Source organism: Apis dorsata, unplaced genomic scaffold (assembly GCF_000469605.1).
Source record: "Apis dorsata unplaced genomic scaffold, Apis dorsata 1.3 scaffold_188, whole genome shotgun sequence".
Lineage (NCBI taxonomy): Eukaryota > Metazoa > Arthropoda > Insecta > Hymenoptera > Apidae > Apis > Apis dorsata.
In genome coordinates, this window is record NW_006263473.1 from 708,112 (window position 1) to 722,168 (window position 14,057).

General features: G+C 36.5%; 1 protein-coding gene across 2 annotated transcripts in view; it reads left to right on the plus strand.

The window, feature by feature from the left end:
- Window positions 1-14,057, plus strand: part of LOC102673330 (integrin alpha-PS2-like) — an 86,430-nt gene that overhangs the window by 31,339 nt on the left and 41,034 nt on the right. For both annotated transcript variants that reach the window (XM_006614497.2, XM_006614496.2), the window contains exon 3: window positions 2,379-2,497. In XM_006614497.2, coding sequence (XP_006614560.1) covers window positions 2,379-2,497 — 119 coding nt within the window. The remainder of the gene's footprint in view (window positions 1-2,378; window positions 2,498-14,057) is intronic.

The window sequence follows — 14,057 nt, forward strand, 5'->3', positions numbered from 1 at the left end:
ACTTCTAGGGAGGCGTACACCCCGCGGAGTGGCGTGGCCGGCGAGACTTGGTGTACCGAGAAATACCGTGTACCGACGCAAGAAACCGACTCTACCTAATACAGAAAACCGTAAGGTCGTTCTACCTACGGCCGAGCGCGGACGTAGGTTCGGCCGTTTCTTGCTCCGTGCCACCTGACGATCTTCAAGGAAGGTCGTCGCTGAAAGTCGCTCGGGATCGCGACTCTTAATTGACGTACCCCTTAATGAGCGCCGGCGAAATAATTGGGCCGCGGTGATGACGTTGGGTGTTGCTTCACGTTCGTACGCCGATGAGTCATATAATCGAGGAGGAATCTAAAAGATTTTTGATCATCATTGAGTTTTTAGGGAAATTTTCTTTTTCCAATGGAATTTGTTTAATCCTTATCTTATTTTATGATTCAATTTGAAAAATCTAATTTGGAAAATTATTCTCTATTTCTATTTTTGGTTTTGATGAAAATTTTTGTTTTTTATTGGAATATGTATTGTATAATTTTAGGAATTTAGGAATTTTATTCTTTGCTCAATTTGAGTATAAGTAATTTAAAAAAAATGACGAGGAATGGATGTGTTCTGTTCTTGCTTCGAGTTCGGCTGCAGTTGTTCTCCATTAGGAGGATCGAAGATGTTCGAGGAAGGTCGCTTGGAAGATGGTTAATTGACGTACCCCCCTTAATGAGCGCCGGCGAAATAATTGGGCCGTGATAATCATGGACTAACGTTCAATGTCGATAATTCATAATTGCTCTCCGTTGGAAGGATTGTTCGCTCCTGATCGTTGATTTTAATTAACGTGGTTTGATGGATGGCGCAGGATTTAAATGATTGGAAGGTTGACGAAGCGGAGGAATTTTATTTCTTCGTTGTAAATATTTTAATCAAATTATGATTGAGAGATAGATATTGGAAAAGTGAATTCGAAATTATGTAATTTTACCTTTTATCTTTTTTCTTTTTTTAAAGATTCATCCAAGTAAAAAAAAGGAAAAACAAAATGAAATTAAATAAATTAAAATTGCTCTACATTTTCCAATATTTATTTATTAATTATATATTTATTATAATTAATTATATTTTATAATTATATTTATGAATGAAATATAAGAGAACAGTTGATTTTGTAATTTTGCGATTATTCTTTGGTGACGTTATTGGGTAACTGAGTTATGGTTGCTGAAGGATTTCTCGATCGACGTATCGACATATCCACGCGCCTCGACTCGCGAGTTAAGGGATAGGAAGCGAAGGACAACTTCCGTTTAAGGGTTACGCCTCACCGATACGGCTAACGGGTTCATTCCATTCGTAAAATCGAGAAAGAAAAATCCAAGGTGTACTCGCTGAGAATTCTCTCTGCGGTGACACCTGCTCGAAACTTGTTTTTATCGATATCTGTATGATGCATTGAAAACTTTCCTTCCTTGGAAATTCTTTCACCATTCTTCTTCTATCATGTGAATTGTGGAACACAATTTTTTTCTCATGTATTTATAATTTCACATCATGATTCAAACAAAATGAAAATTCTTAAGTGACAAATATTCTCTAAAGAAGAAAATCATTTGAAAAATTTCATCGACTTCATCTTTCAACTTGCACTTCTATTCCTAGAACGTACTTAACGATATATCAACGATCTATCAAAGTCAAATACACAAAATTTTTATAAAATTTAAATTACAAAAATTAGAAAAGTATACTTTAATATAAATAATACCTTTTTTTTTAACTTAATCTTACAGGAAATGCAAACGATCGTTAAACTCGTCTTTTCTGTTTCGTTTCATTCCGTTGGAGCACGTTCCAGTTACGTATTAAGTTACCTGTAGCTAAGTGCAGGATATATGGTTGGATCGTTGATTCGTTCTTAGGGAGCCTCTCCCTCAGATTTGCAAGAATTTAATTCCGATATTAAGTGACCGATCTTCCTGCTCTTGACGGGATTCGTTATTCGAAATAGTTAGCCACATCCAAGAAGAAGAAACCTTGTTCGCCTCTCTCTTTCTCACTTTCCTCCAATGGCGCATATCTTCCATCTTTTTTCATTCAATCGATGATTTCTTATCGTCATTACTACATCCAGTTGAATAGAAATTTTGAAATGTGATCATGATCACAAACATAAATATAAATCTGATGTAACGTTTATATCAATTGAAAATGAACATATGATACTAGAGAGAAATAATGAATTTTCTTTATTCAAAAAATTATTTGGAATTTAGTCATTGGAAGAGATGCAATGAAAATTAGTAAACGTGATATTTCGTGCTTTTATCGATGCATTAATCATTCTTGAAATATGATAGTTGTAACGTGGCAGTGATTGATGAAAAAATGGTTTCCGTTTGCAGGAAATAACTACGTCAGAAATCCAAATGTACCGGGTGGTTTGAGTCAGATCGATAATAAAACTCTTCAATGGTTTGGTGCCACGGTTTCTGCTTCGATAAAGGATGGAGGACCCATTTTGGTGAGTAAATTGTTCAATAAAAATATTCGTAAAAAGGAAAAAGAGAGAGAGAAAAAAGAAACAAAACAAAATGACTTATTAGGTTATTTAAAGGAAAGGAAGAAAGAAAGAAGAACGTATACTTATAAATATCCCTTTTTTTATGATCCAGAGGAGCTTATGAAGATACAAAAGCGATAGTTACGAATAGACGAGGGGGCCTCGTGAGAAATTACAGGCGTGTATGTTCTTAGAAGACCGTACCTTCTATTTCAGGAATTGAAAACAAACGAATTCTGGTTTCGTTCTATATTTCCGTTTGCCACGTTTAAATGCTTTTCCATTATATCACGTGATATAATTTCTTCGATATACGTATAATTTATCCTAATAAAAGAATCTTTTTCAATCTTATACAATATCTTTCCAAATCCCCAAAAGTAAATCTTCCAATATTTCGTATAAATTTCACTTTTTATTACTCACTTTCGTTAATAATTCTCTATTATTTAATACAATTGTTTAATACCTATATAATAATAGAAACTAGCTTGTTTCCAAACAAGATTTATCGTTGATACACAAATTATTATTTCAAAACGTCAAACGAGCGAAACGAAGAGACAACAGTCTCAAACGAGCAAAAAGTGTGTTCCAAAGTACGAATTAAGCCTAAATAACCAACTGCCAAATAAAGTAACCATCGATGTGGATCCAATTTACCAAACAGTTAAGCAAACCCCATAAAAAAAAAAAAGGCACGCGTTGAAACACGTGATAAAAAGGATCCCGAAAACGCTGCAAAGCAGGAAAATTAAAGTGCCGACCAACCAAATAAAGTGCCAAATAAAGTGGATATCCATCGTTCTGGATCCAATTATATAACCCGCTAAACAAACATCGCAAATTCATTGGCCGAAAGATCCCTTTCTCCCTTTTTCCCTTCCTTCAATCGTGCCAGGCCGGCACACCGCAACCGTGCGTGCGTGCTTGCGTGCGTGATGTGCATTCGCGCATGCGTGCAGGATAGATCCGGCCAAGTGCAACGCACATAAAGATAAGGGCGGCAGTACATCATAGGCGGCCGCATCCCGAAGGAAAGAAGGGAAGGGCCGATCCTCTTCGAGGCAAGGGCTAAAGATCTTTAGATTGATATCACGGCCGAGTTGCACACGTACGATTGCAATATGCAATATGTTTATGGAAGCGTCAAGTGTTCGTACGAAATAGGCGCACGTGCGAAATAGAATTACCGTATATAGGATTTATTGGACGGTGGAGAAAAATTGTGGATGGAAGGTGTTGAGAAAATTGGATTCGAGTTTCATTTGAGATTGTTTAGCATGATGGAATTTTGAATAAATGATTATCGGAGTTGGTTAGGTTAGGAATTCAGTGTTATTTAGTCAGAGGGTTATTTATTTAAAACATCTTTGAGAGATTGATTCTATAAAACGAACACAAAAGAAAGTATATAAAGGTAAGACTTATTTACATAAAGATGAGACTTATTTATTTAGTTATAAGTAATATAAGTTTGCGTTTAGATTAGAAGCGAGACGGAGATAGAATGACATAGCGCGCCGCGGCGTGGCGTAATAATGTAACCAAGATAATATCGTCTGTCTCGCTCTATCTCCGTCTCTCCTCTAACTTTAACTTCGACCGCTTTATAACTGAATAAAGAAATAATAATAAATCGATTTTTGTTTTGGCATCTGAAATCTATCCTTTAAAGGTTATCTTTGTATATAATATGTAATTCTACAATGATACATCGATACTTTATATTATTACTTTAATCGATCTTAAAAGTATTTGAAAATAGGTATCGATGAATTTTTTTAAAATCAGCATTTTTTCTATCACCGAAATCTCTCTTTTCTGAACCTCTTCTCTACGACACACTTTTACCCGTGAACACAATCATTCCTCCACTCGTATCGTATGCAAGATGATTAAACGGAGCTTGTCTCTACGTGCAATCCGTTCCTCGAATTCGGATTCCTCGTAGAGAAATCGGTGGTGTCGGATCGCTGAGAGAGCTCCTATAAATAAGGAGTTGCCCTCTTACGTGAGTGACGTATTAGCGACGATTATCGTCCCCATGCTCGCGTAATTTTCGCATAGCGAAACGTCGACGCGACATTCTCATCCCTCTTGGCCTCCTGCATTATACGGGAATTATCTACTTATTCCAGAATGCGAGTACACGTTCCACGATAAATTCCAGGTCGTTCTTTGTTTTTTTTTTTCCCCTTTCCCTCGCTTTCTCCGCTGTGTGATACGCGAATCAAAGATAACTCGTGTTCAACCTGTTTCTTCGTCCCCTCTGTCGTCCTGTACACCATCGATCAAAACTTGAAATCTTTCGCGTATTTTTCATCATTAGAATTCGAGAATCTCGAAGAAATTAGATTAGATCCATGGAAATTAAGAATTTAGAAAAAGTTAGGTTAGGTTATGTTCACGAAGTCCACAAAAATATAGGAAAAATTAAATTAAATGTAATGAAATTTTAAAAGATTATTATTATTTTCTGATTATTAAAAAAAAAAGAAAAGATAGAAATTCAAAAATTCATAGTTTTAAATTAGAGCATGAATAATAAAATTCTCATACTCGTCATCGTCCATTGCCAATTTTCCCGAACAGAAGATCGTAACATAAAAATTACAGCTTCTCAGGCAGATACTTGAGAATTACATAATTCTCTTGGCGCACGATCGACGATATTATCGAACGGTTATGCCTGTCAAACAGAAGCGTGTATTCACGCTACAGCGTTAATACGAGCTTCTCCACGATGCTTCCTCGGTTCTTGCTCGCGACCCATCATGCATCAGAGTGAATTACTTCTCCATCGAGAAAACCTCTCTGACGTCCTGCAGCGATCCTCGGCGGTTCGATCCCTCGATCGACAGATCACATGGATGGAACAGCTTCTCCTCCTCGAATACTATATACCATTCATTATCGGCGCGTATATACTCGTCGATGCTCTCGACGACGCGTATCGAGTGAACGATTTGTACGCGATATTCCATAAGAACTATCGCAATATGTTTGCTCAGACAGGCTATCAACGTTTTTCCCTCGTTTCGTTTATAGTCTGCGCGCAGAGAGGATTATCGATCATCGGACAGAACTTGGAGGAAGATTGAAATGGAATGGGATTCAGCGTCGAGATGTTTGGTTGTTTGGGTTGTTCGAGGAGATTGTTATGAACTGTTTTGTAAAAGGTTGACGTTATATTAGGATTTTTCTCGAAGAAATAGTAGTAGAAGTAGCGACGAAATGGATATGACGTGTAAAGTGTGATACTCGATGCTTTGAAGAAATGGAATTTATCTTAATAAATCTCTTAAAATCATCGTGAAATTCAAACGAGTGATAAAGAAATCACACAATTTTGGAATTTTAAGCAATTAATAAAGAAATTAAATAATATTGGAGGAATATTAAAGGGAAGAGATCAATGGATGATTAAATCGTACAATTTCGGGTTAATTAATAATAAAACTTGGAGGAAGATTGAAATGGTATGAAATTTAGCGTCAAAATGTTGAATGTTCGAGGAAATTGTTTTGTTAAAGGTTGTTATATTAGGATTTTTCTCGAAGAAATACGTAGCAACGAAATAGATATGAGAAGATGTATAAATATAATATTCGACGCTTTGAAGAAATGGAATTTATTTTAATAAATCTCTTAAATTAAAGGAGGAATATTGAAGAGGAGAGATCGATGGGTGGTTAAATCGTACAATTTCGGGTTAATTAATAATAAAACTTGGCTGAAGATTGAAATGATATGAAATTTAGCATCAAGATGTTTGGTTGAGTGTTCGAAGAGATTGTTTTGTTAAAGGCTGTTATATTAGGATTTTTCTCGAAGAAATACGTAGCAACAAAATAGCAATGAATATAAGAAGACATATAAAGTGATATTCAACGCTTTGAAGAAATGGGATTTATTAATTAATTTATTTTAATAAATCTTTTAAATTAAAGGAGGAATATTGAAGGGGAGAGATCGATGAATGATTAAATTGTAGAATTTCGGATTAATTAACTTAGAGAAAGATTGAAATGGAATGGGATTCAGCGTTGACATGTTTGATTAAGTGTTTGAGGAGATTGTTATGAATTATTTTATAAAATATTGATGTCATATTAGGGTTCTTCTATAAAGAAATACGTAACGATGAAATGACTATAAGAAGACTTGTATAAAGTGTAATATTCGATACTTTGAAGAAATGGAATTTATCTTAATAAATCTCTCAAAATCATCGTGAAATTCGAACGAGTGATACGAAAAAAAATCACATAATTTTGAAATTTTAAACAATTAATGAGGAAATTAAAGAAAATTAAAAAATATTAAAAGGAAAAGAGATCGATGGTTAAATCGTACAATTTCGGATTAATTAACTTGAAGGAGGATTGAAATGGAATAGAATTCAGTATCGACATGTTTGATTAGATGTTCGAGGAGATTGTTATGAACTGTTTTGTAAAAGATTGATGTCATATTATGATTTTTCTATAAAGAAATATGTAACGATGAAATGACTATAAGAAGACTTGTATAAAATGTAATACTCGATACTTTGAAGAAATGGAATTTATCTTAATAAATCTCTCAAAATCATTGAATGATACGAAAAAAATCACATAATTTTGGAATTTTAGGCAATTAATAAAGAAATTATATGAGGAATATTAAAAGGGAGAGAGATCGATGGTTAAATCGTACAATTTCGGGTTAATTAACGAGCCAGCGGACGTACGGCGGGGTTGATCGTTTCGTGTGTTTCGGCACACATCAAACTGGCAGGTAGGACGTCACCACGTACGTGACGCGAATATTTTTCTTGATTCGTCCATATCGTTTTAGCGCCATAGACGACGTGTCGAAGCATTCGGAGGGATTACACATGAACCTCACGTATCCACCTCCGGTCGTAAAAGGAGACAGGACGGGGCTTATACTCAGTCACACTATTAATTAACAAAAACTTGAATCTCTATATAAATACCGTTCCCCCAAATTCTTGGCGTGGTAACTTTATACATTTGGGCCCTCCCCAAAAATTCTTGGATATTCGTTTCGTTTTGCCCCTTCGAAGAGAAATATCGTGGTCGTTAGTTCAATTAAGCTTCTGTGAGGAATGGAATAATATTGGGATGATTTATTTATTTATTTATTTTTTGTAGTTGGTCAGATAAATTAAACTTGTAAAAAAATTTCTTCTGAATGTTTAAAAATCTTGTTTCGGGGATATTTTTGTTTTAAAAGTGATAATTATTTAAATTACAAGAAACAAAGTGTTTCTTTAAAACAGTTGAGATATAATGATAAGTTTGCTATATATTCAATTGTATATTTGATTCATGCTTGATGGAAGTGATTTGGAATCATTTATATTCATTGGACAAATAATTTTGGAGAAACTTTTCTTTGCTTGCTATAATTTGTTACTTTATAAACGATAGAAGTCGATTTTTTGGATATTATATGTTATTAAAAAAGAAATGATTGTTTAATGATTATATTTTAAGATTCTCTTATTTTAGAAATTTTTTGATTGGAAATAAATTTTAATTATTCATATTTTGTATATTTTTTTGATATATTTCTTTTCTAACATTGAAATTAGATTAGAGAAAAAAAAAAAGTTTACGATAAATAATTCATCGATATTAAATCTTTAAAACGAAAATATCCTTTCTGTTTTCTTTTTTAAATAAATCGATCTGGGGTTTTCACCTTATCATTTGACTGTTGTTCCTTTTTTTGCAACTATCCAATTCAGCGATGCTTCTTCATTCTTTTCTTCTGCATCTTACTTCTGATCTCTTTCACGATCCGCCGGCGTTTCGAAGATACAGCTCCTTGATTGCTGCCAGATGTTTCGCGCTTCCGACCTTTCTCTCTTTTCTCCTTTCTCCAAATAAGAGAATCGTGCATTTTTTTCTCCCCCTCTTCGGGCCAGACGAATCATTTGCCCGATCAGAACGTACACCGACGAAACGTGAAATACTGCAGAGATATATTATTTTTCTTTTTTTAAGCGAATAAAATTTCTAATATTTTCATTTCCTTCGTTAACGAACCAATTACGTTAACCGATTGATCATAAGCCGAGAAGAGATCTTAAGAATTCTTCAGAATCAATGTCATCGCCTCAACTCCATAAACTCAATCACAACAATCAAAATATGCCATATTTCATTTCCGCCATTAAAAGACTGACCCCAAAACTCAGCTGCGCCCCCTGCAAAGAAATCCGGCGCGCAATTTAAAACGCATAAATCACAAGGCGCAACATAACAAGTCGGACAACACCTCGAAAAGTCTATCTTTATTAATACGTTACCGTGCAAAACGCAATCGACGCACACACCGCAAGCCTCGAAGAAAAAAGTATCTTTTTCACCGCGTCGAACGGCACGCTTCACCTACTTTCCACAGCGCGGGTCGGGGAACAAAGTCTCGGCATGAGAGAACGGCCGAGACAATGAGGCGGCCGGGCAAAAAAAAAAGAAGAAAGAAAAAGAAGAAAGACAAAAGAAAAAAAGGAAGAAAGAAAGAAAGAAAGAAAAAGAAAAAAATCGAAGGCGAAGGGAAGAAAAGCCGAAGAAGGCAAAAACCGTGCGCATACACGGTCCACAGGGCCGAGGGAACAATCGGCAGCAATAAAATACGACTGCGCAGGTCGCGATAAAGCCACGTCGTCGTCGCGGGTCCCCGCGAAGAATCCGATGGCAAAAACGCATCGATTAAAACGCTGTCTCGAAACCCACCGCCCCACGACCCAGCCTGAGAGCAGAATCTTGTACGAAATTCGTGTCTTCTTCTCTTTCTCTCTCCCCCTCTCTTTCCTCCCCCCTCTGATTTTAATGGAAATTTTCTTGGCGTAGCGTAGGCGAGGTTGGATTTAGTGGAAGATCGTCTTTTTTGGTAAAGGTAGAAATTAGGCTTGGGCCCATAGTCTTGGATGTACAACGTGTCTCGATGGGTATGGAGATTAAGGCGTGGTAGTCTTTTTTTTGAACAAACGTTTCCTCTCTTTAGGTATTAGGTATCTTAGGTATTTTAGGTATCCTATTTTTAGGTAAAAATGAAATGAATTTTTTTCGATGAAAATAACACTTATAGGTTATGTTCTTGAATTCGAACGGGTTTAAGAGTTAAACGAATTTAAGGTTTAAATTCACGAAATCTTACAAGTTAATGATAATGATTAGGCAAAAATTTAACAAGTGGACGAAGTGAATTTTTTTTGTGAAAATAATATTTATAGGTTATGTTCTTGGAACGGTTTAAAAGTTACTTTTTAAATAAGAACAAGTATTTTTTCTAGAAACAACATTCTGGATAGGTTTAAATTCACGAAATCTTACAAGTTAATGATAATGATTACGCGAAAATTTAACAAGTGGACAAAATAAATTTCTTTTTATGAAAGTAACATTTATAGGTTATGTTCATCGTTTAAAAGTTTTTAAGTAAGAATAAGTATTTTTTCTAGAAACAACATTCTGGATAGGTTTAAATTCACGAAATCTTACAAGTTAATGATAATGATTACGCGAAAATTTAACAAGTGGATAAAATAAATTTCTTTTTATGAAAGTAACATTTATAGGTTATGTTCTTCGATTCGAACGGTTTAAAAGTTTTTAAGTAAGAACAAGTATTTCTTCTAGAAACAACATTCTGGATAGGTTTAAATTCACGAAATCTTACAAATTAATGATAATGATTACGTAAAAGTTAAACTGAACTAATCTTTTTTCTAATCTGTGATCCATCTATCTCGATCAATTTCCAATCCATTTCGAGGATCGAAAACGCACGAAAACAAAAATTTGACCTCCCACTCGTACTCATGGTTCCATCCTCCCAAAGGAACAGATCCTTTTTGGGGAACAGAATAGAGGCTGCTCGTTGGAACTGGCGGGATCGATGGGGCCAAAGGGAGAGATCGAACGTTTGTCGGCTGGCAGAATGGAAATACCATTGTCAGAGGGAATCGACGGGACAATGTTTGAGAAATTCTCGTGGTCGCGCGAGAGATACTGTGAGAAGCGGTTGATCATCCTGTCTCTTCCCTCCTCCTCCTCCTCCTCCTCCTCTGCTTGTACGCCCCTTTTTTTCTCCTTTTCGTTTTTCACTTTTGGTTTTGTCTCTCGTGATGCTGGTACGTGTCGCTGGCCGATTACTGCGATCTCAGCGTTCCCTTTCTTGCTGGAATTTCGTCGCGGTTTCGGCTCGGAATCATATGGTCGAGATGGAATTAAGTGGACGCTGGTTGGACGATTTATGATGGACACTTGGGCGCGACGATTGGTCGCAAAAGTTTTTCTGAACAGCCATTTGGAAAAGATGAATGTAATAAGCTTTGAAGGAATAGTGATATCTTCTTTTGATTTTACATTCCTTTTCGGTTTAATTAAAATTAAAATTTATTCCAATCTATTAGACAGTTTATAAAAAAGTTTATAAAAATATAACGGGATATTTGAATTAAAAGATCGATCGACGATTCTTTCGAATATATTATTTGGTAAATAAGATTCGATGATTTTATTCGTACGATCGAGAAGCGGACAGCGTTACACAGAAGGAGGAGGCAGAAAGTAGAATAATGCAAGAAACGGAGACAATGCGCATTCCGCTCGTATGTTTTGCCGATGGGACAAATTGCAACGTCCATTAAACGGTCGCTTTTTATCTCGAAGGTCGGGCTTTCGTGCCTTTAAAGTAGTTTTCACGAATCAGCTTCTTGTAATTACAATTACCTCTTTGACAAATTCACGTCCGCGGCGCGGGATCATTTCAATTTATCATCGGATGTTGCCTCGGATTTTTCCAATGAAACCAAAAAAAAGAAAGAAAGAAAGAAAGAAAAATATCCAAATCCTACAAAACACAACGAGACAACGATCTATCGATCATCTGATTAACGAACGAAAAAATTTTATTCCAACAAAATCAATCCTTTCAGAAGATAAAAAAGCTCAATGACTCAACCGACCAAAAATCCAACACTCCTCCTCTAACCCCCACGCGAATCTTTTTCTCTCTCTCTCTCTCTCTCTCGCTCGATTCACAGAAAACGTCTTCCCCATTACCAAAAGCGTGAGAACGAAAGCAAAACGAGGAGGTCCAAGGTACAAGGAGGCTCGCTTTGTCCCGGATATTGGTCTCGTGCAAGGTAGGCTGGCCCGTAATGTAACTCGTTGCTCGCCCATCAAAACGCGCGGCCATAGGGGGCGCGATAACTCACACCTTCCTCTCACCATCTCTGAATCTGAGATATCGCTTCTGGCATTCGAAACGCAGGGAACCGGTAACCCAACCGGGACCCCCAACAACGGGCCCCTTGAATCTTTCGGGGCCTTCCCTTCGAAAGGACGCGAAATTCTGAGCGTTCTGGCCACTGGTTCTTAGCCTTAGATTATACGCGATGCGTATAAATAAGGCAGTGACTCATTGTCAGCGACGACGGAGGTGAGTCAACGACGAAACCGAGGCGAGCCAAACCCGTCTTCCGCGCGGTCTTCCACCTTCCCTTCTGTTTTCCTACTCCGCCGCGTCGAGTAAATGTACGAGCCCGTGGCTATGTCACCCTGTCGTGGAATGGAGCTGCTGGCTCCAAGGTGAGGCTCCAGGTGAGAAATATGGCCGTCACAGAGAGGGACAAATTTAGCGAGGATTTATTTTGTCCTTGCGGGTTATTGTCGAAATATATATTTTTTTTTTTTTAGGTTAGATTTTTATTCTCTCCTTGGCGGGAGAAATGGTGGGGAAGATGATTCGAGGAGGATAGGTTAGGTTTTTTACGTGTTATTTTCTTTTTCTTTTTTGTGGAAGAATATAATTAAGAGTTTATCTTTACTGTTCACTTTTTAATAGATTTTTAGCTTTGAGTTTTATTTAGGGAGGATATTTTTAGAGGATTTGGATTTATCCTGCTCTGTTTTTATTTTATTAATCCATAATTTTATTCTTAATTTCATCCGACTCGAGGGACGAGCAAAATGTATGTTCGACCTTGCCTCGAAACTTGCCAAGGATTTTTTTCCAGCGTGACGCCATTTTCCATCATCTCGAGCCGCCTTAATCCGCAAACCGTGTTCGGTACTTCGCTCGAGTTCAAGCGGAGCGGAGAGAATTACGCGTTAAATCGTGCGTTATCCGCCGGTATGACAAATCGGATTAAGATCCAACGCGTACGGTGGGCTCATTTGATCGCGTAATTTGCCATGAAATCGGCGCGATACGGCTACTCGTTGGGTTAATACATTGAAAGGGGGGTGTCGTTTTTATAGCCTCGTGAACTTGTTAAACGGGTCAAAATATTACCCTTTCCGCGAAAGGGGTTCGAAAGATTGGTTTTCGTTCACGAAGTATTCGTGAAACTAAAGAAGATTGGTTTGATCGAAGGGGATTATTCTAATTTTTATACGAATGTAATCTCAATTTTACAATTTTTGTTGTTTCGAAAACGATGATTTCCAATTTAAAAAAAAAGAATTTTCGTTTTATCAACGATAAATACGAGTAAACATTAAACGTTAAAATTGTAATAAGATAACTTTCTTGACAAAGTTTCTACGAAATGTTTAAGAAAATAGATAAATGTTGGTTAATGATGTTTGCACATCGAACGAAGATATTTACACAAAGGAAACATTTTCCACTCTTTGAAAGAAGAACGAAGCAATCAGATTGTATATTAGACTGTGCTCATTCTCTCGAATAATCGTTGAATATAACCGTTTCCATCTTAAACGTGTTAATTTATTCGCAATGCGAGGTTGCTGCTCACGTTCCCCGAAAAACAACCTCTTTTCCACGAAAGTCTTTTCCCTTAACTTAACGTCCCCTCGAAAACGATGACCGATTTATCCTCGTTGGTTAGGTCTGTGGATGCAGCCGACCCAAGATGACCTCATTCACGACTCAAAAATAACTTACCGCCCGCCTAGTCAGTTTTCTCATCGTCGTCGATACGGACGTCCATTCGGCTCGCTCTTTTCCCTCCTTAAGAAAAAATTTATCGACCCTCGAAAAGAAAGAATCTTTTAAAATCTTTCTCCATTATTAACTTGATTCTTAACCCTTCTATCTTATTACGGTCTATAGTCGCTTTCCATAAAATGTCACTGATTAAAGTTCTACACAAAGTGCCATTGAGATACTATGAGATACTACGAATACTGTAGTCTGTACGTGTGACGAGCGATTGGAATTATTGTACATTTATTTATCTATCTATCTATCAAAATTTTAAACAGCATCGTATTTTCGTAGCATCGATATTTTATTTTTATCATTTGTTTCTCACGAGATTCCTCGATAATAAAAATCATAAAAAAAAAATAAATCTTTCTCGATGCACATTTTTGGCGCAGCGGGTTACAATTGTCTTCAAAATTTGTCGAACGAGCTGCCAACTTTCCCTTCGATTTTTCTATTGCTATTAATGAGACACCTTGTATACACATCTCTCTCTCTCTCTCTCTCTCTATATATATATATATATATATATATATATATATAA